The sequence below is a fragment of the Peromyscus leucopus genome, chromosome 8a (assembly GCF_004664715.2).
Source record: "Peromyscus leucopus breed LL Stock chromosome 8a, UCI_PerLeu_2.1, whole genome shotgun sequence".
Taxonomy (NCBI): domain Eukaryota; kingdom Metazoa; phylum Chordata; class Mammalia; order Rodentia; family Cricetidae; genus Peromyscus; species Peromyscus leucopus.
In genome coordinates this window covers 7500168-7522210 of record NC_051085.1, presented here as the reverse complement: position 1 = coordinate 7522210, position 22043 = coordinate 7500168, and the positions used below count along the sequence as shown (strand labels likewise).

The following is a 22043-nucleotide window of genomic DNA, read 5'->3' as shown; positions in this document are numbered from 1 at the left end:
TCACATGAGAAAAGGAGGGAGCTCAGTGCCCTGCGTTTGTTCTGACTTGTCTGACGTGGGCTGTGGCAGGCCAGCTGAGTCACAGCTGCGTCCCTGCTCCTCCCAGATAAGGAAGAGTACAGGACATCCCACCAACCTTGAATTTCAGATACACAACAAATACTCCTTTAAAGCGAGTATGTCCCAAATGTTGCAATATTTTATCTGTTGAGAAGGGAAGCGTAACTTAAACTAATAATAACATCTCTTCCATCTTTAGGTTCAGCTGAGAGAAGGTCTCGGGTGGATCGCTGCGTAATTTTATTATGAATTCCTTCCTGGCGAGGATGGGGCACGATCCTTCTGCCTCACCGGCTCTATTTCTTATCTGCTTGCTAACTGTCCATTTCCATTTAAACTCCAGGCTGGTATTTGCCTGAGAAGTCTTCCTAACCTGTCAAATGTCACCTCTGTGTGTCAAAAGGCCAGTTCTCAGCAAAGTGGTACCAAGCACCCAGGGAGAGTAGCAGGGAAATGTTGGAGAAATTGGGAAAACAGACAAAATTAATAACATCAAGCCTCCCTGGGTTTATCTTCCTTGGGAGATTATTTTACTGGGTTTATCTTATTTGTAAGATCTGAGATTTATGGTAACTTCCAAAGTGTTTTAGGTCACACCAAAGGGTCAAACAGAAAAACAGTGCCAGACACAACTTGCCACGGAACTTCTCCCCCTCGTCACAGGAATAACACAGGACAATCATGTTAGTGCTGCATACATGAGTTCCAATCACCGTAGACTCGGTCTGGTGACCGAGGGAGGTAGGAGACAGGGCAGCAGGACCTCGGAGCTGCCACACCCACGCTCTGGCTTCTCTAGTCCCCCAAGCCACTTAAGATGACGTCAGTTCTGATTTCATGAGTCTTCATACACACAGTGGCGATTTTGAGGACTCAAAAGAATCTAGTATGTCCCAGAACTTCTTACGTGGTGATACCGATATAGTTAACAATCGAAAACAGCCGAGGAGACTTGGCAGTGCAGTCAATGCAGGGGTCAGGGGTCAATTGTACCTCCGATGGAAATTTGCCTTAGCCATTTAAGACTACTCTTCAGTTAGAATTTCTACAATGTTGGCCCAGAAAGCTCGGTTTCTATAGGGAACTTATTCTCAGGGTGGGGTGGAGGGGGATATTTTCAATGATTGTTTTAAATTAAAATAGTTTTGTATACCCTGGAAGGAGTTAGCAGGCAGCATTGATAGCTTAGAACGAAATGAACTGCAGTCAGGAGGGGAGCGCTTGGGTTGATCTTTCTGCCCTTCGATTCTATTGCCATTGAGTCCTGCCTGAGGCTTCCCTGAAAGGGAAAAAGCACACACACACACACACACACACACACACACACACACACACACACACACACACTTAAAGCTTGTGCCTGGAGCAGTGAATTTGCTTTGTTTACATTTAATCCAGCCAATTACTGCAAGTTGATCAGTTTTAAGTGGCAGGTCAGGGTTATCTGTGAAAAGAACTTTCTTTCAGAGTCTGAGACTCACCCCTTCTCAGCCCAGACAGTTGTTTCCAAACGACCAGTGACCTACATACATCTCCATGAGGAACTGACCGTAGGACAGATAAAATCGCCAGCCGTCTATTCGGCTACAAAAACAGTTGAAAGAAACCCACTTCCACTTCCTGGTTTTCAGCCCACACCGCAGCTGTGGTAGTCCGGTTCCCCCACCCCCTCCCATACCTCCTGAAGAGTCCCTTATGGCTGCCACTGGCCAAGCATTGGGCTTGGAGGGCTCGTCTTCCTCAACATTTCACTGTGCTCCACATCAGTGGGCGCCCGCCAACTCTTTCCTGTTGGCTCTGACAAAACTTTCTTCCTTATCTGGCTTCTTCGGTGTCTTTGGTTACTCCTTCTGTTCCACAGCCTGCCCCATAAAAATGGGTGTCACCAGGGCCCATTCAGACTCTCCAACCTCTCCCACTCACCGCCGTGGTTCAACATCCACGGTCAAGTCTCAGCCTGCATCTGTTTCTTAGCTTCAGACCTATCCATCAACCCCGCTCAGGGACTTGCGTCTGGAGGACACTTTCATCGTGTCTTTAAAGATGCCCTCACTCCTGTACTCGGCTTCAGGTAGGAGCTTTCCTCCTGAACTCTGGGAAGCCCTCTCTTTTCACGCTCTCATTCCAAAACCCAGATCCAATCCTGAACTCCCGCCATGCCCCCTTCAGAGGGACGACCCTCTGCTCCCATTTCCTGCCCTCATGGCCACATCCTTAGTATCAGGTCCCCTCTAACTCTCCAGATCAGCACTGGAGATGACCTCTTCCCTAGAGAGTTTTTACGCAATGCATCCTCCATTCTCACACGGAGACAGCGATGGAAAACAGAGCTGCGACCACGTTTCTCGCCTCTGGCTCTTCTTCACTTCTCCAGCTTCTCAAACTGTGGCTCACAACCCCCTCATGTAACTGGATATAGAGATCACACACACACACACACACACACACACACACACACACACACACACACAGGGCTAAGGTTTCTGAATGCACAACTGAAAATTAGCTCAAAACCAAATTGATAACAACAGCACTCACTCTTGCTGCATCCTGCAGCTTCCCTGCAAGCTGAGTTCTGAACACACAGCTCGCACACTGTTAAAGGCATCCTGCACACCACGCCAAAGAACGCCCCCTAAAGCCCCTGCTGAGAATTGATGCCATTGCATGTGATAAACCGCAGCGTTTTACTGTTCATATAAGTATTCTGCTCTGATGAAAGCATAGTGCTTTGATTGTGGAAAACAAAAATGATTTTTACTGTTTTCCTACTGTCATTTCTCAGCATGTCAGATATCAGATTAGTGTCTCGTCGAATCGGATTGGAGTAGACAAGCAAGGAGAGCCATTTCATTAGTATGGAAGTTTGTTTGTTTGTTTGTTGTTTTTGAGACAGGGTTTCTCTGCGTGACAGCTCTGGCTGTCCGAGAACTCACTCTGTACTTACTTTTGTTCATAACAAGAGGTAGAACCACAATGTGCCAAAGAATTATTTTTAAATTTTTTTATGATTCATTACTAATAATGTTTGATTTGTATATCTGTTGTATATAGGTATATGCCTGGAGTTGTGTAAGATTTTCTTAGGCAAAATGGATTATAAGTAGGAAGAGTTCAAGAAACCCAAGTTATCCAATAAACTTTAAAATCAATGATTCACAAATCCTTACCTGACGGTACCTAAAACAGGTTCATATGTAAATCCCTGCCATGAATCACACTCTGATTCCAACAGGCCATGCCCCATGGGACACTCCCATAGGCATTTCCTAGGCTTAAGAGTCTTTCTTGATGGGTGGCGGCTCCACACACCTTTAATTCCAGCATTAGGGAGGCAGAGGCAGGCAGATCTCTGAGATTGAGGCCAGCCTGGTCTACAGAGTGAGTTCCAGGCCAGCCAGGACTACACAGAGAAACCTGTCTCAATAAAACAAACAAACAAACAAAACAAAACAAAAACAGCAACAAAAGAGTCTTTCTCTGCCAAACATTTTATGAATCTTTTAGTGGTGAGATTAAGCATCTGTCGCTCTGGGAAGACTTAATGAGTCCCCAGACAAGGCAAATCTCTCTTTCCACTGATGTCCCCCAGCTCTTGAATGTGCCCCGGTTACAGGGATGCTGTGCTTAGAGACTGGATAAACTTTTATAGATCATGAATTTCTCCTTTTCTATGACTCGTAGAAATGTATTTTAATTTTTATGGTTCTAAAACATCAGTATTTTGTTTGTTTTTGTTTTTCGAGACGGGGTTTCTCTGTATAGCTCTGGCTGTCCTAGAACTTCCTCTGTAGACCAGGGTGGCTTTGAACTCAGAGATCCGCCTGCCTCTGCCTCCTGTGTACTGGGATTAAAGGCGTGCGCCACCACCGCCGAGCTAAACATCAACGGTGAGCATCTATCCAGACGCCTTTTAAACAGTAAGCCCACGGCCGTCATAGGCATCCTTGGACTCTTGGGATGGTCTGCCTTTGTGAAACCCTTGTACAGGCAAGACCCTAATACCTTCCTTACAGTCTAAATGTCTTCAAGATGGTCGTCATCTCTCACATGTATCTCTAGATCTCCAAAACAGCATGTAGCAGGGTAAAATTTTAATTTTGATAAAAACAAACGAAAACAAGCAACAACAGAATCTTAGCATGGGACTGGAGGGGTAGGAGCTGACTCCGTGGGTAAAAGAACTTGCTGCTCTTGCACAGACTTGAGTTCGGTCCCCAGTGCCCGTGTCAGGTGGCTCTCAACTGCCCTTACTCCGCTTCCAAGAGATCTCCCACCGCAGGCCTCCACAGACATCGGCACTCGGGTGCACATGCCCCCCCTCACCATAACAAAAGTCAAAGAGACCTCTGTAAAGCCTCTCCTGCTGGTAGTGTTGATGGGAGACCTAAAGAGTTCAGGCCACTGTGCTCAGCACCCTGCTGTCCTGACCACTGAGCTCAGCACCCTGCTGTCCTGACCACTGAGCTCAGCACCCCTGCTGTCCTGACTACTGTGCTCAGCACCCTGCTGTCCTGACTACTGTGCTCAGCACCCTGCTGTCCTGATTACTGTGTTCAGCACCCCTGCTGTCCTGACTACTGTGCTCAGCACCCTGCTGTCCTCACCACTGTGCTCAGCACCCCTGCTGTCCTGACTACTGTGTTCAGCACCCCTGCTGTCCTGACTACTGTGTTCAGCACCCCTGCTGTCCTGACTACTGTGCTCAGCACCCCTGCTGTCCTGACTACTGTGTTCAGCACCCCTGCTGTCCTGACTACTGTGCTCAGCACCCCTGCTGTCCTGACTACTGTGCTCAGCACCCTGCTGTCCTGATCACTGAGCTCAGCACCCCTGCTGTCCTGACTACTGTGCTCAGCACCCTGCTGTCCTCACCACTGTGTTCAGTACCCCTGCTGTCCTGACCACTGAGCTCAGCACCCTGCTGTCCTGACCACTCTGCTCAGCACCCCTGCTGTCCTGACTACTGTGCTCAGCACCCTGCTGTCCTCACCACTGTGTTCAGCACCCCTGCTGTCCTGACCACTGAGCTCAGCACCCTGCTGTCCTGACCACTGAGCTCAGCACCCTGCTGTCCTGACCACTGAGCTCAGCACCCTGCTGTCCTCACCACTGTGCTCAGCACCCCTGCCTCGTGGCTTTCACCCACTAGCATAGTGTAGCGGCTGTGGCTGGTCAGGAGTTTGCCTCTGCTTAGGCTTGTCTCTATGACTGGGTCATGAGTGTGAGTGGTCACCACCCGCTCTTACGAACAGCATCCACATACCAGGAAGAGCCTGAATCACAGAGTCATCTAACAAATTATGCCTGCAAGATAAAGTAGTAGCCTTCATATTTCATTTTTTTTGTGTGTGTGTGTGGTGAAGAACCACAAGGAAAATAAAATTTAACTGTAATTCCAGCTCTCTAGGAAGCTGATATAGGAGAACTGCACGTTCAAGGCCAGCCTGGGCTACAGAGCTAGTTTAAGGCCAGCCTGGGCAACGTAGTGAGCCACGTCTCATAATAAAAAGTGAAAAGAGGAGTCTGGAGAGACGGCTCTGCAGTTTAGAGAAGTTGTTGCTCTTGCAGGAAAGACTGGGAGTTTGATTCCCAGCTCCCACGTGGTGGCTCACATCTGTAACTCCAGTTCCAGGGGACCTGATCCCCTTTTCTGGTCTCCAAGGGCACCAGGCATACATGTGGTCTTCATATATGCATGCAGGCAAAACATACATACAAAATAAAATAATCCTAAAATTTGCCTAGAGTGAACACGGCCTTGGGGCAGTCTTCAGTGGCTCATACACACACAGTGTTCAAATTATGTGGGCAATAAATTTAAATGAATTAATTAGTGCTTTATTTATTTGCTTTCTTGAGAGCATCCCTGAAAGTCTCAGTTGAAGAACAACAAAAACAAAATTAAACAACAACAACAACAAACCTGTCTTGGTGCAAGTGGATTTTGCCGTTTAGTTTTGTTTGTTTTTTGTTTGAGAGTCTTGGTGTGCAGCCAGCTGGCCTGGAAGTGTAGTCCAGGCTGGCTTCAGACTTGCAGCAACCCTCTGCCTCAGCCTCCTGGGTGCTGTGATTGCAGGTGTATACCGTCACGGTGGGCAAACAGACCTTTTAGAGATCGTTTGCCCTCTAGAAGTCGTACCTGGCGTTTGCTCTCAAGAAGATTCGCTTCCCAGGTCCACAGGTCATAGAGCACGGCAAATCTGTCCACACTGGCGTGGGCCCAGTCCCAGCACTCGCTGCCCTCCGGCTTGCTATCCTCTCTGTGACCTGGGAAGAAGCCAGTGGGAATGATTAGAGACAGGCCTTCTCTGAGGAACATGGAGACTATCGGCTCCACCTCAGGAGTAGATCTGAGCCGGCGACTGGGACTCCCCAAAGTCAACTGAGGGACCCACCTGCAAAGACCAGGCCTGAAGTCCACACTTGTTGACTTCCAAATCAACAGGAGCTTTGTTATTACTTTCTAAGTTTAAAGACTAATTTTAGTAATTCCCCCCCACCACCACCCCCTTTTTGGATACAGGGCCTCACCATGTAGCCCTGGCTGACCTAGAACTCACTATGTAGATCAGGCTAGCCTGAAACTCACAGAGATCCACCTACTTCTGCCTCCCTAGGGTCAGGATTACACGTGTGCACCATCACCTCTAGCTCAGTAACTTTTTGTTGTTGTGAGTCAGAGTCTCACGGAGCTGAGGGTGGACTTCTGACCTTTCTATCTCTACCAAAGGAGTTGAGTCCCGGCAGCGTCACAGACATGTCCATCATGTCCACGCAGTGCTGGGATGAAGCCCAGGGCTTCCTGCATCCTTGGCAAGCAACTGTACCAACTGAACTACATCCCAGCCCTTTAAGGACTGGTTAGAAATCAAATCAGTTGACATAAAATCTGTGCCGAAACGTCCCTGAATTTACAGATATAAAGGCAGACCATACATTTCTCCTTTTCATAAACTGGCCTCTGGTGTTTAACAACTCAGATGAATGTACTATTTCTCTCTCTCTCTCTCTCTCTCTCTCTCTCTCTCTCTCTCTCTCTCTCTCTCTGTGTGTGTGTGTGTGTGTGTGTGTGTGTATCAAGTGTGCACAAGAGATCAAGAGGTCAACCTAAAGTGTAGTTCCCCAGGAGCTTCTACCTTTTGGGGACATGTTTTGGGTTCTTTCACTGAGACCTGAGGTTCACCAGGTAGGATAAGCCGACTGGTCGCCAAGCCTAGGGACCATCCTGTGTCAGCCCCCCGGACCAGGTACTACAGCACTGGCAACCATGGCCAGCTTGGTGGTTGGGGGTGAACTTAGGTCCTCGTGACTGGAAGACAAGCACTAGTGATGACTGAGCCATTTCCCCAGCCCTATCATTTTCATTAACGTTAACTATGCCAAAAATCTCCAGAGAGCCTCCTAAGACGTTCCTTAATTATATTAATTGCCACCTTACATCGGTAGTGTTAATCATCATCACCATTTGGCAGAAATATTTTCCATTTCGATTAGTGTTAGCATCACCACCAACATGATTATTGCTTTCCAATTTGTAAGTGGCCTGCTGTGGGAGAAAATACTAGAAAGCAAGAAATATCCAGGTGCTGACACATGTGCTGAATAATTCCTGACTCTGTGACGAGGATTTAGCCAGAGACGGCTCTGTGGACGGTCCTCTCAACAGCAGTTAGGAAACCATTTCACAATGGGTGACGGTAGTCCTACCAGCCAGCCTCAGGGAAAGACGTCCTTGTCGTTAAATGTGTTTCAACAGAATTAAGTTCTCAGCAGACAGAAATAGTTACAGGAGATTATCAATTAATATGGACACAAGGTGTATGTAACATAACCAGCGAAAAGAAAAGCTAAGAGTGAAATGAAACGTTCTAGAATGTTCAGTGCCTGATTCAGATAATCGCAGTGGTAGCAACAACTGCATGTTTTTATTTGTTCATCGTCACATTAAATTAACTCCGCCTGGGTTCTGAAAGTCAGTTGCTGAACATTCTTCGAGAAGCATTTTCTAACAGGATGAAGGTGAATCATCTTCTGTCACAGTCTACACTATGCACACGCACATCACAAACGTCTCCTAAACTCCCCATCCTGGGCTGCAGTGTGTCTGGACAGTCCCAGCTCTTTCAGGTGAAATAGGAAATGCTGCTGAGGAATAGGCTTGCCTTACTTTCTTTTAAAATGGGAAGTTTAGGTGATGGTGCCCAAAAGAAGCAAAAATAGTGATTACAGGTTGCTTAGTTAGCCCAGGTCATGAGTCCTCCTGGGGCTTGTCTGGCCTCACTTAGCCGGATCCACTGTATGCCCATGGTTTCCTGTTAGGAACCCAGCGATGTCTCTGCTTCTAAATTCAGTCTCCCCAGCGTCAGTTGGCTCAGGAGAAACATCATTCACTGCACTTGCTCCCTTTGCTCACCCCAGGGTCCTGAACCACCTCCTTTCTACCCAGGGATGATGTAGAATGTTCCCTGGGTAACACGGAGTTTAACAACCACAAGAATTACAACCGATCCCCTAAAGAGCACAGATCCATCACAAAGGTGAACTGAGACCCACGCATATGCACACACTTGGGTAAGGGGGAGTGTATGCTTACTCAAGTTTTAAATGCTATTGTTTGGTCATTGGAGTGTGTGTTTTTGTTTGTTTGTTTTCAGTACTGGAGATCTACAAGAGCCTTGTACACACCAACCAAGTACTCTACCATTGAACTCTATCCCCGTCCTGGGCAGGTGACTTGTTTTTGTTTTTGTTTTTTTTTAAATCTGCCTCCTTACTTTTTTCTTTCTCAATGAAATGGCTGGCAATGATCAGCAGCTCTGACTCCAGCTCCTTCAAATCCTGCAAGGCGTCGTCATACATGATATACAGGCCAGCTGGTCCTGAGTGTGGACACAGCCAGCTTGCATGCTGTGGAAGTCGTCCTGATTTTCAGCTTCCGAGAACTCCAGGAATTGCCCGCCATGGACCTGGGGGAGGAAGGCCAAGCCTCAGAGTTACCGGAAAAGGGAGAGTTATATTTTGTCAGTCCAAACGGCCCAGGCAGTGGGTTTCCCCTCCCACACAGCGGGCTGCTGGGGCCCAACCACAGGGGAAGAGCTGAATTATATATAGTCTTCTGTCAAACGCTGTCAACGTTTGTTTACTGCAAAGAATTTCAATATTTTCATCTCCCCAACCTTATAAGACCTTTATGCAAATGTTCTAATCCTCCCACCTGGTAAAAAGGTCTGCTGCATTCTCATAATTTAAGAGACCTGAGGGGCTGACCCCTTCCCTCTTTCCTCCATAAAAGACTGTGAGAGTTCAGTCCCCAGCTAATGGGGACAAGACACAGTTGCCTGCATTAAATGAAGACTGAGTGAATGTGCCATCTAGACAAGCTTGCTTTTCCACTTGTATGAGTAACACATACTTCTGAACAAAAGCAAAGTTCTGCCTTGTCGAGGCAATTTAATTGGAGTAGTGGTCTCTTTCTTTGTGCCCCTGAACTTGTTTCTAACACACACACACACACACACACACACACACACACACACCCTCACTTATGGACAATGAATGTTAGTTTATCTTTCTAGTTAATTCCTAAGCAACTGGAACAGGACACTCAGTGTCCAGGATTTAGGGGCCTCTGAAGTCACAGGCTGGGCAGAGGACTGCCAGGATCTTACTTACCCTGGTTGAACCACTCAGCTGTTCTTGAGTCAATAACCAAATGGGAAGGGTAGGACATCATGATAGGGAAATACTGGGGTGTCTTTGAGAATGATGGAGCCTTTCTCTGCCTTCCCACTCCCGGCTAAGCCCACCAAAAGCTGAAAAACTCTGTAGTCACCAAAGCCACCCTGAGCCAGTGGCTTTCCTGGTCTTGCCTTAGAAATTCAAACAAGGAGATTCATGGACCACAGAATTTTAGTGGGGAACTTCTTACAGACTCACAGTGGGCAGCTTAAAAGGGAGCAGGAGCAGGGTTCCCACAGAGCAGGGCGGGTCCCAGGAAGCAGGCTACCATCACGTGCTGCCCTGGGCTTCTAAAAGGACTCATGGCAGACACTGGGGTGAGGTATCGGAAGGGAGATGAGTTGGTCCAGTTGACCCAACCAGGTGCCCAGGTGCCTCTGCTCAGTTTCTGTCACTCACTTCCAGTCTTTTGTGGAGGTGACATTTAGAAGATAACCAACAGAAACCGGAATTCTCTTCTGGCACTTCCGGCCTCCAGCAAAGACTCTCCAGAATGACTGCCTGAGGTTGCAGCCGAATCTGATCAGTCTCCATCTCCCGCTCACATCATTTCTACACTCTGCTGATTGTATGGAATACGGAACACCACATAGATGTGGCACATTGGATTCATAAACATTAGCTGTTCAAAACATGTTTGTTTTAATTCTGTGAGTTCTGGACTGGAAAGAACCAGTGGGTAAAGCAGTAACCAAGAAAATCTGATGGCCTGAGTTAGATCTCCAGAACCCATGTTAAAAAAGCCAGATGTAATGGCACATGTCTGTAATCCCAGCTCCCCTACCTAGAGATGGGGAGCAGAGACAGAACTGCCTGGGAGTTTTCAGGCCAGCTGGCCTGAGTAAGCTGTACAGCTGCAGAAACCAGAGGGACTGCCTCAAAGCAAGATGGAAGATGAGGATTCTGGAAAACTGTTCTCTGACACATCCACACAGTCAAGTAATGTTTAGTTCTTTACCTTCCTCCAAAATGCATTAGCAATCTCACATCACAGCAATTTACTGCATTGGGTAATGTCCCTCAAATTCGTGTACACCTCGAAATCTTTGAACAAGACTTTATTTGGAAACAGGGTCTCTACAGAAATAAAGTAAGAAATCATCCTACTGGGATGGGATAAGACTGGGCTCTTATCCAATAAGTGGTGTCCTTACTAAAAGGAAGAATTGGGAGCTGGACACTGAGGGGAGAGGATCCAAAGCTTAGCCCGATTCATCTGTGAGTGCAGGAATGTCCAAGTGGCACACACCTATGAACCCAAGCTACGCCACAGGCGGAGGCAGGAGGATCACAAGCCGTGAGCCAATCTGAACAATTTAGTGAGACCTGGTCTTGAAATACAATTTTAAAAGCTGGAGAGGAGAGCTGGGGTGTAGTTCAGTGGGAGAGAATAAGCCTCAATTGTGTGAGGTCCTAGTACCTGCTAGGTACTGCTAGTACCTCACTCAAAAATGAGGAGGGTTGGGGTGAAGGGCAAAGAGAGGAGGAGCAGGAGGAGGGGAAATAGGGAAGAGGAAGAGGAAGAAAGGAGGAAGGGTAGGGGAGAAGAAGAGCCAAAGAATGGCAAGAATTGCCTGAAACTCCCAGAAGCTGGAAGAGGCATGGAGGGCTATCTTTTGGAGTCTCGGAGAAAGTCTGGTCCTGCCAATACTTTGGCTTTGGCCATGTGGCATCCAGAACTGTGGCCGTCTGTTTCTGCCATGAACCACTCACTCACTCTGGTGTTCTTTGTTGTGGCAGCCCTAGGAAATTATCCAATCAAGAACTATTTCAACTGCGTCACTGTTAATGTAGGGTTCCGGAGAATCTTTGAGTTGTACTCGGAGGCATTTTGGTCCCAGCTAGACCAAAGTGACCGACCCAGTCGCTGCCTGGGTCGTGGCTCCCTTACCATCTTGCTTACCTCCCTCACCTTTAAGTTTTCGTGGTCATATGAAAGACCCTCTTTCTAAAGGCTTCCTTTGTGGTCTAGAAAGTTGGTCCTGCCGTATTGTTCTTGGAGGAGTGGCAGGAAAAGGAGGCAGTAATTAGTGTCTGAGTAAGAAGTAATATGACCTTTGGAATGATTCACGCATGTTTAAAGTCTGGCTGTTAACTGAGACTGGGGTAACTATTTGAGGAAGAAAGTAACTACAGGAAAACTAGTGGCTGCCATTGGTTTTACACCCAAAGTGGTTCCTGTTCCTACTTACTAATGTGAGCTTTGGGTCTTTGCAACGTAGATGGATCTAAGTTCAAGGCCAGCCTGGTCTACAGAGCTAGTTCTAGGACAGCTAGGGCTACACAGAGAAACCCTGTGTTAAACAACAACAACAACAAATCCACATCTCCTCTTCCTTTTGTTACGTGAGCATCCAGTAAGCACCTCCAACTTCCCAAGTCCTATGTGAGATTCTGACCTTCCCAATCAAATCTCAGCTGACAACAGTGACTCCAGACTTCCAGTGCTCAGGTCAAAAGAGCTTTGGAATCTCTCTGGACTTCTGGAAGTCATTCTGGCTGGATCTATAACATACACTCACACGCTGTGTAATGCCTGCTTTGTTCTGATGTGCTGTTAGGTCATTCCATTGTTGCATGTCCACCGTAGAATGTGTTTGTACAGGTTGTATACCTACTACATATATGGTATAGCTTCTTGGTTGTAGTCCGTAAATCTAGAGAGCACGTTCCTATACTCAGTGTGGTAGATAGTCATAACAGAATCATAAACATTTGGATATCGGCACATCTGAACAGGTTTGCCAGCACCATACCACAAACACTGCCATCGCAATGGTGACAGTGTCCCCATGCAACAGACGCTTCTCAGCTTATGAGAGAAACAGTCTTATGAGGCCATTGAGTGTGATCCACCATTGGCTGAGATATGGTCACATGGTACGTGAGCTTCTGTTCAGACTCTACCATTTCTTTTTTTTTAATTCAAGGATTAATTATTTTTATTTTGCATGGATGTTTTGTCTGCATGTATGTATGTGTACTCTGTGTGCCTGGCACTAGTCGGATCCCCGTGGAACTGGATTTACAGATGGTATTATGTGGGTGCTGGGGACTGGCCCCAGGGCCTCTGCAAGAACACGAGCTCTTAACCCCTGAGCCATCTCTTCGGCCTGGGATCTGTCATTGTTTACTGGTGCTTTTCTCAGACACATTGTCTTGGATTAATGATTAATGAAGCAGCCTTCCATCGTGGCTCTCTGCAAAGCCCTGGAGTGTCCTTCGGCTGCTCCCAAAACAACGGAATGAGCGGTAACGTGGAAGTCATACCACACCACACTTCCCTTTAAACTCTACAAGGGCTCCCTCCTGGCTCAGCGTTCAAGCCAGAATGCTCACCATGGCTCACAAAGCCTCGAAGAGTCTTCCTTCACCTCTCAAGGCTCATTGCCTGCTGCTTTCCCCTTGTCCACCCTGGTCACACTGAACTCCTTGATGTCCCTGCGACGGGCTGGACACAGCCCTGCTTGGGGCCTCTGCATTGGCCTTCTCTCTGCTGGGCGCTCTACCGGTCAGTCAGATTGCTTCCTGAGTTCCTTCAGGTCTTCCCTCCCACAGTGCCTCCTTTGTGAGACTTGCCCCTTCACCTCCTCACCGGGAGCACCCACTGCCCACTCCACATTCACCGGGAGCACCCACTGCCTACCCCAGCACATTCACTGGGAGCACCCACTGCCCACTGCATGTTCACCAGGAGCACCTACTGCCCACTCCACGTTCACCGGGAGCATCCACTGCCCACTGCATGTTCACCGGGAGCACCCACTGCCCACTCCACATTCACCGGGAGCACCCACTGCCCACTCCACGTTCACCGGGAGCACCCACTGCCCACCCCAGCACTCTCGGTTCTCCTTTCTCAACTTTTCTCCATCACGCCCTCACAATCTTCAGTGGCCCACAAAGGCCACCTCGCCCCCGTTGTCAGCAGCTCCACAGCATGGTGGCTGGAAGCGAACCTCTCACTCAGAGAGAGCCATTGCAGGGCCAGAGGCTCCCTAGGCTGTTGCCCTGCATCAGCAACCGAGGATGGCGATGTTTCCCTCCTGCCTCATGACCATCGCCCTCTACGGCTGAAGCAGGAGAAGAGAGCAGAGGGTGTGGACCAGCTCCTGAGTGCTCTGGTCCTCTGGTCCGACGCTGACACGTGACATTTCTGCTCACGGCTCAAAACTAGTCACAGCCGCGCTCAACTGCAAGAGCTAGGAAGTCTGGGAAAGTCTGGTACCAAACCAGCCTATATTTGATACACGTTCTATGTTGATTTATTGTCTCTTGCTGTGTGGTAAGGTCCCTTATGGCGGGAATTTGTGCTAGTGTTCTGTGCTGCTATACCCCTGTGCCTAGACTAGAGTCCAATATAGTTCTTAGTCAGCATACTTGTGGGAGGAAGAAAGGAAGGAAGGGAGGGAGGGAGGGAGGGAGGGAGGGAGGGAGGGAGGAAGGAAGGGAGGAAGGAAGGATGGATTGGCTCATAGCCTATGGGAATAGCTATGGTAGATCCTAAGCCAAGCTGACGAGCCCTTAGATGAAGCCCTTGCTCTACATAGAGATATAAAGAAGGGCCTCCCAGAGAGATGTTTGGACTGGACTCTTGAGTCAGAATGCACATTTGCCAAGGAGAGAGTGTGTGTGTGGGGGGCTGACAGAGGAGCCCAGAGGCTCTGTCTAGTCAGGCGAGGGTCACGCCCCACCCACCTCGTGGAGATTCTAAAGGCAGCAGAGGGAAGTGAGGTCTGAGTTCAGCAGGGGCCAGAATGTGCTCAGCCTTGTAAATGCCTCCGAGAAGCCTGGTCTGCCCTTGTGGAGAACAGGAAACTCATCACAGACTTCCAGCAAAATAGCAATCATGTTTACATTTGGGCAAAGACCCTGAGGAACTTATAAAGCAATGAGGGAGACGTTCTTCTCTTTAAAATCCTCCACCTCCCACTCCCTTGGGAACCGGTCTCACCTCCAAGGAAAGCCAAGGCCCCCAGTGGTCTGGCTCACTCTGTCTAGAGGCCTCACCTCCCACCACTTCCTCTCAAAAGCCTTCTGCTGCCAACACACCCTGAACTCACCGTGGGCCCTCAGACTCCCATGGCTGAGGAGCCAGCCACAGGCAAGGCCGCTGTCCCTCGGCAGGGCTGCCTCTTCTACCCTGCCGTGGTGAGCAGGCACAGAAACTGACAAGGTGGCGGAGAGGCTGTAGATGACTGCTCTTGCCAGCACTATTGTTGAGGAGACAGTCATTAACATTAGCCAAGGTGTTCCTTGTGGGAGTGAAACAGGCAGAAGGGATGTGCTGGGGAGGAAGCCGCCATCTTGGGAACTTCACCCATCTCCAGTACACTAGCTTGTCTCGTCCCAGCAGCTCAGTTCCTGGGCTTGATGAGATGAACACAGCGGACGGCATCTGGGCCCCTCCTCCCCACCCCCAGGGCTGGACATTCTAGTGTAAATACTTGGTCCTATTAAAGACCCGACAGAAGGTCCTGCCTGGTGTGGTGTTTTCAGTGTGATGTCTATTTGTCATTTATAAGAGAACAGAAGTGACATGCTGCAAAGCCCCACGATGCTGGTCCTACACTTAGTAGGGGAGGATGGTATTTGTCCCTTGTGGTAGTTTGAATATTGTTGGCCCCCATAAGCTCATACGGAGTGGCATTCGTAGGAGGTGTGGCTTTGTTGGAGTAGGTGTGGCCTTGTTGGAGGAAGTGTGTCACTGCAGGGGCGGGCTTTGAAGGCTCATACATGCTCAAGCCACCACACCCAGTGTCTCAGTTCACTTCCTGTTGCCTGTAGGTCAAAATGTAGAACTCTCAGCTCCTTCTCCAGCACCATGTCTGCTGCATGCCGCCATGTCCCGCCGTGATGATAATGGACTAAACCTCTGAAAATGTAAGCCACCCCAATGAAATGTTTTCCTTTATAAGAGTCCCCGTGGTCATGGTGTCTCTTCACAGCAATAGAACACTGACTAAGACAACCCCCCTCTCCCCCTTTACTTCTATTCCTCACTCTAACTCAGAACAAAACAGGAGAGGGCCTGTGGTAAGGACAGTCTTTAAAACTCTATTAGCATAGTATCTTGTTGTGGGATATGTGTACACTATGTTAAGGTGTATTGCTGTGATTGGTGTAATAAAAAGCTGAACGGCCAATAGCTAGGCTGGAGTTATAGGTGGGACTTCCGGGGAGAGAGAGGAAGAAGAGGAGGAATCGAGGCACGTAGGAGACACCAGGAGACATGGAGAGGAAACAGGAGGCACAAGACTGAAGAGAGGTAACACCACATGATAGACCGTAGATTAATATGAATGGGTTGATTTAAGTTACAAGAGCTAGTTAGGGACAAGCCTAAGCTTTCATAATTAATAAGTCTCCATGTCATTATTTGTGAGCTGGTGGCCCAGAGGAAAATTCAGCTACAGCATCTGTCATCATAGCTGTGGTAGGATCAATATAGAAAAGAGAAAGACACACTTGTGTCTGTTGGAAGTGAGTGTTGAGCCTCTTCCATGGGTCCATGAAGGGGTGGCCAACCGGGCCTGTGATTGAGCTCAGAGGGGGAAGGAAGCTGAGGAATGGGGTGATCAGAGCAGAAGATGGAGTCTGGTGAATGGGGAGGAGGGACAAGAGCTCAAGAAAGGAGGGGGAGGAGAGTGCTGTCCTGGATACTGAGTGGAAGACTCTAAGGGACTGGGTGAGGAAAAGAAAATATTCCCCAATATCCAGAGCTGCACTGTCCAATATGGTCTCCTCAAGCCAACACGCTTTCTGCGGATGAGATGCGCCAGGTTCTAAAGAATTCAAATGAAGGTATGTGTCCTATCTCACCATGGATTTTTAATATTGATTACATGCAAGAATAATGTATCTTGTACATGGGGTTACATGGGCCGTTTTAAAATTAATTCCACACATTTCTTCACACGTTTTAAATGGAGCACGTTTAAATGTAGGACATTTTAAATTACGCACATTGCTCTCATTATGTTCCTATGCCCAGAGAGAGCTGTCTAGGCTCTGTCCACATGAGGCAGCAGTTAACAAAATCTCCTGTCTTACAGGTGCGGCAGGCTTATGTCAGGGCCACAGTTCAGAATATGACTTGTCTGAAGCCGAGTAAGTTCCATTTTTCACATCTGTCCATCTACTTTCATTCTCCTTAAAGTTGTTAATTCATTTGAAAGACATTTATGTACTGTATGTGCGTGTGTGTGCTCATGCCACAGAGAGTGTGTAAATGCACATATGAATATCACAAGTATGGAGGTCAGAGGTCAACTTACAGGAGGCAGTTTTTCATACCACCATTTTAGCCCTAGGGATTATACTCAGGTCATAATTTCTTGAAAGCCAGCACCTTTACCCAATGACCCATCCAGCTGGCCTTTAAATTCTTTGTTTTTGAGACAGTCCCACCATGCAACCCAGGATGGGCTCAAACTCGTGATCCTCACCTCTGAGTTCTTGTACTACTGGCTGTGTATGAAACACTATGCCTGGCTTAATCTAGTATCCTCTGGGGAAGAGGGGTCAGAGAGTCTCCTGTAGCCAGGTCTGGCCCCCAGCCATGTAGGGGAAGATGACCCTGAACTCCAGATGTTTCTACCTGGACCTCAGCAGGGTGCTAGGATTGTACTCATGCATCACCACATTTGGCTTAATCTAGCATCGTTTTGAAAGGCTTGAAAACAAAAGTGTATGCGTCCCATTGTCAGAGAGAGTCTTGTAGGATTTGTGAGAACATGTGAGACTCAGACCAGGAAGGAAAGGACTTCTCACATTCTGCTCCCTATGAAACCAACTACCCTGTGGGTCAACTCTTTCCTTCCCGATTGGCTCCAGAGCCACTCTGCCCTCCTGCTCTCCTGAGCTCACGTGGCCACTGTCAGGGTGCGTTTATTAGCTCAGCTTTGAGACAGGGTCTCGATGCACACACAGCTCAAGTGGATCTAAAACTTAAGTAACCCCGGCTCAGCTTCCCACACGCTGTGATTACAGCAGTCACCACTCGGGTACCCCTGCTCAGCTTACAGCAGAGTCACCACACTCGGGTACCCCTGCTCAGCATTTTTATATGCCCCTCATTGCCCTCTCTTGTCTGCTGGTCCCCCTCCCCCAGCTCCCACTTCTAAATGGTTATTCTCAATCAGGTTTATTTAGCTTAACATGACTCCCCACCTGTTACTTCACTGTGTTAACTGATTGTCGTGCTAAGAAAAGATGGTTTGGAAGACATACTAATCAGGGCATAAAACCTCAGCCAAATAGCTCACCTTGTGCTCAGCAGGTGTCCCATGGATATAGTGGTAAGCGCCTAGGCCTTGCGAAGTGCCCAAGCCTCCTTTTGACATATTTATCCAAGAATTATCTCCCACGGTGGGGACCAGGTTCCCTGAAACCAAGGTAAGGCCTGAAGTGTTGATTGTCAGAGTTCGCTCCACAGATCTGAAGTAGTTAAGAACTCCCAGACAGGCGCGCTGGAACAGAGGGAGAGTAGAATCAGGACACCGCCCCGTGTCCTGATGGGGTCTTCAAAGGGGGCAGCTCTACTGTGGAGAAAGGAAGGTATCATCCCTGGAAGGGACTGATTTCACACACACACACACACACACACACACACACACACACACACACACACACACAGAGTTGCTGGGCGATGGTGGCACACACCTTTAATCCCAACACTCAGGAGGCAGAGGCAGGTGGATCTTTGTGAGTTTGAGGCCAGCCTGGTCTACAGAGTGAGATCCAGGACAGCCAGAGCTGTTTCACAGAGAAACCCTGTCTGGAAAAACAAAACAAAACAAAAATCAAAGAATGAATGCAGTGCTATTAAAGGTAGGAACCCCCATACTCGAGACAATCAGACATCTCCAGGCATGAAGCCAGGCATGCCATGGTGCCCACACCTGTAGCTCCCGGATGTGCAGGTGGCGCAGACACAAGAAGGATAAGTAGGCCCCTCTCAGCAGGACAGGATTCTGGTCAGGCTCCGTCCCATCACTCAAGCCCAGCAGCTGGAGGGTCACGGCATAGTTGTATCTTTAGCACACAGAAGACATCGTATCAGCACGTTTCCCCTCAAGACAGTTCAGAAAATCCGCACATCCCATGGCGTCTGTGACTGAACTGAAAAGGATTTTCAATAGCTACTCTGGAAGGAAAATAATTGCTTCATATGCATGAATATAAAAAGTCATTTCACTAAGCAATTACCCTTTTGAAAGACACAGTCCTGGGGAGGAACATGAATTCAGATATCTGACCCATGTGAATAGCTCTGCTTTCCTTTCGACTTCAAATGTTTTTGAGATAACATGCAAACAACACACTCATCAGTCACTCAGTTTTCCTCACAGTTTTAAATCCATTTCCATGAATCATTAATGTTCAGATGTAATTACCCTGTCTCTGGTTTCTGCTTGAGAGGCCCATCAGAACTTGGGCTGAGATGTATTTTTGCAATGTCATCGTCGTCGTTGCTGGGTTCCACCGAGAGACCATCATCCTTCACATTTTCATGCTATCAAAAAATAGTGTTAGTTCACTTTTGTAAACATTTGTGTTACTAACAGAATCACAGGTCATCATAAAGTAAGTGTCAGGATCCAACACAGTAGGTGTGCCAGTAAAAGTGTCTTAATCCTAACCAGCATATGAAAATCTAGGTTTCTACAGTAAATGACCAAGTAACTGTTTTTACCAGATAAATGTTTTATTGACATCTTTTGTATAAAAGCCATCCCGTTTCTTGTCTTTTACATGGTTCACTTTACAAAAAAATACTTGATAAAACATTTTTCAAGACCACATATGCTTGGACCTTTGAGTTGTATTCTCTCTCTCTCTCTCTCTCTCTCTCTCTCTCTCTCTCTCTCTCTCTCTCTCGTGTGTGTGTGTGTGTGTGTGTGTGTGTGTGTGTGTGTGTGTGTGTCACATGGGTGCTGGGTCATATGTGTGTAGAGATCCGAGATCAATCTTGAATGTTGCTCTTCAGGAGCGGTCCATCTTGTTTTTGGAGTCTCGCACTGGCTCACACTCAGAGCTCATTGATTGGTTAGACTGACCGGCCGCAAATCCCAGCAACCTGGCTGGTCCACCTCCCGGTGCTGGGATGTCAAATCTGTACATCACGCCCAGTGTCTTAGTTAGGGTTTCTATTGCTGCAACTTGGGTTTATTTATCACACTTCCACATCATTGTTCATCAACAAAGGAAGTCAGGACAGGAACTCAAACAGGGCAGGAACCTGAAGGCAGGAGCTGGTGCAGAAACCACAGGAGGGCTGCTGCTTACTGGCTTGCTTCCCATGGCTTGCTCAGCCTGATTTCTTATAGAACCCAGGACCACCAGCCGGGGTATGGCACCTCCCACCATGGGCTGGGCCCTCCCCCATTGATCACTAAATGAGAAAATGCCTCACAGATGGATCTCAAGGAGGCGTTTCCTCAGCTGAGGCTCCCTCCTGTCCGATGACCAGCTTGTGTCAAGTTGATTCAAGACCAGCCAGTACACCTGGCTTGGCCCTTCAGCTCCCTCAGCAGGCAAGTTATCAGCTGAACTGTCTTCTAGTTCCTAGACCTGGTTTTTAATAAGAGAAGATTTTGGCTAGAGCTATCCGTGGGTGACCAAGTAACCTGTAGCACATAACAGAAAGGCACACTATCAAAAAGAACAGCAGAGAGAACAGGAGAGGAGGGCTCAGTCAGCGAAGGCTTGCTGCGCAAACGTGGAAATACGTGCTCAGTCCTCGGTCCCTGTGGAAAGTCTGTGACACGGGCCTGTCATCCCAGCACTGGGGAGGTGGAGGCAGGAGGATCTCTACGGCTTGCTGGCCAGTCAGCCTAGCCAATCAGTGAGCTCCAGGTTCAGTGGGAGATCCTGTCCCCAAAAATAGGGTGGATAGAGGTCGAGGGGGACACTTGGCATTGACCTCTAGCCTCCAATGTACACACACACACAGACAGAGACAGAGACAGAGACAGAGAGAGACAGATTTTCCAGATATATTATCGCATAGAAAAATCAAGTTACAGAAAGATATTCACGGGGAATGACATGTTATTTAAATAGGAAAACCGAACACAAAACTCTCCTGCATGTATTTTAACAGATGTATTCATATGGATGGAAGCAGTAATGACATTTGTCATAGAGATGGAGGCTGAGCATAGGGGTTGGGCAGTCAGAAGAAATTTAGCTTTTCACTTATGTTCGAATGTTCTAGAAGGATAAGAGTTTATTGCAGAGCATGGTGGCCCACACCTTTAATCCCAGCACTTAGGATGCATCTCTGTGAGTTCAAGATCAGCCTGGTCTATATGGAGAGAGTTCAGGACAGTCAGGGCTACAGGCTGAGAACTGGTCTCAAAGGAAAAAAACAAAACCAAAACAAACAAAAAACTCATTAAAAAATTATTTTAAGAAAGAAATGGTGCCTACAGTGAGGAAGCCTGGCAGATGCCCCAAAGTTAGCGAAGTGGACAAAATTAACACTGCTCCTGAATTTGTGATGACTTGTGCTCCTGACAAGCTCCAGGAGCATTCTGCTTCCCCAGACCCACCCCCACAGACACACACACACAGTGGCCATGAGATTACCCCCCTCATACACACACACACACACACACACACACACACACACACACACACACACTCTGTGGTCATGAGGGAAACAAGCTCCCATTAAGAGTCCTTCCACAATGTGCCTGGCCAGAACTTGGAAAGGCTGTGGAGGTCGTGATGAACAAGCAAAGACTGGGAGGCTATGGAAGGCAGATGAGCCCTGGCAGAACTAAACAGAAAGGCGGCACCGGGAAAAGGCTGCAGCAGAGAGGACATTCCCGGGAAAGTGGGTGAAATCGGCCTGCACTTGGCTTAGCTGACAGTGTGCACCAGGTTGGTCCTCGGTGACAGGTGCACCGTGATAACGTAACATGGGAGAGGCAGGAGAATCCTTTGCAGCTTTTCTGTAAGCCTCGAACTGTAAAAAAAAATTGCCAGGCAGTGGTGGCGCACGCCTTTAATCCCAGCACTCAGGAGGCAGAGCCAGGCGGATCTCTGTGAGTTCGAGGCCAGCCTAGTCTACAGAGTGAGATCCAGGAAAGGCGCTCTGTCTCGAAACTCTGTCTCGAAAATTGTTTTATGAAAAAGCGAAAACCCTAAAGGAAGCTTCTCTGACAAACAGCTTTCCCTTCGAGGCTGCGCTACAATTAACTAACGACTGCGTTCTCTCACAGCGGCCAAGG

General features: G+C 48.1%; 1 protein-coding gene across 1 annotated transcript in view; it reads right to left on the bottom strand.

The window, feature by feature from the left end:
* Positions 1-22043, bottom strand: part of LOC114707511 — a 178242-nt gene that overhangs the window by 108008 nt on the left and 48191 nt on the right. The window contains 6 exon segments of the mRNA XM_037200291.1: positions 6203-6330; positions 8838-8930; positions 8933-9029; positions 18069-18272; positions 18705-18837; positions 19200-19318. Coding sequence (XP_037056186.1) covers positions 6203-6330; positions 8838-8930; positions 8933-9029; positions 18069-18272; positions 18705-18837; positions 19200-19318 — 774 coding nt within the window.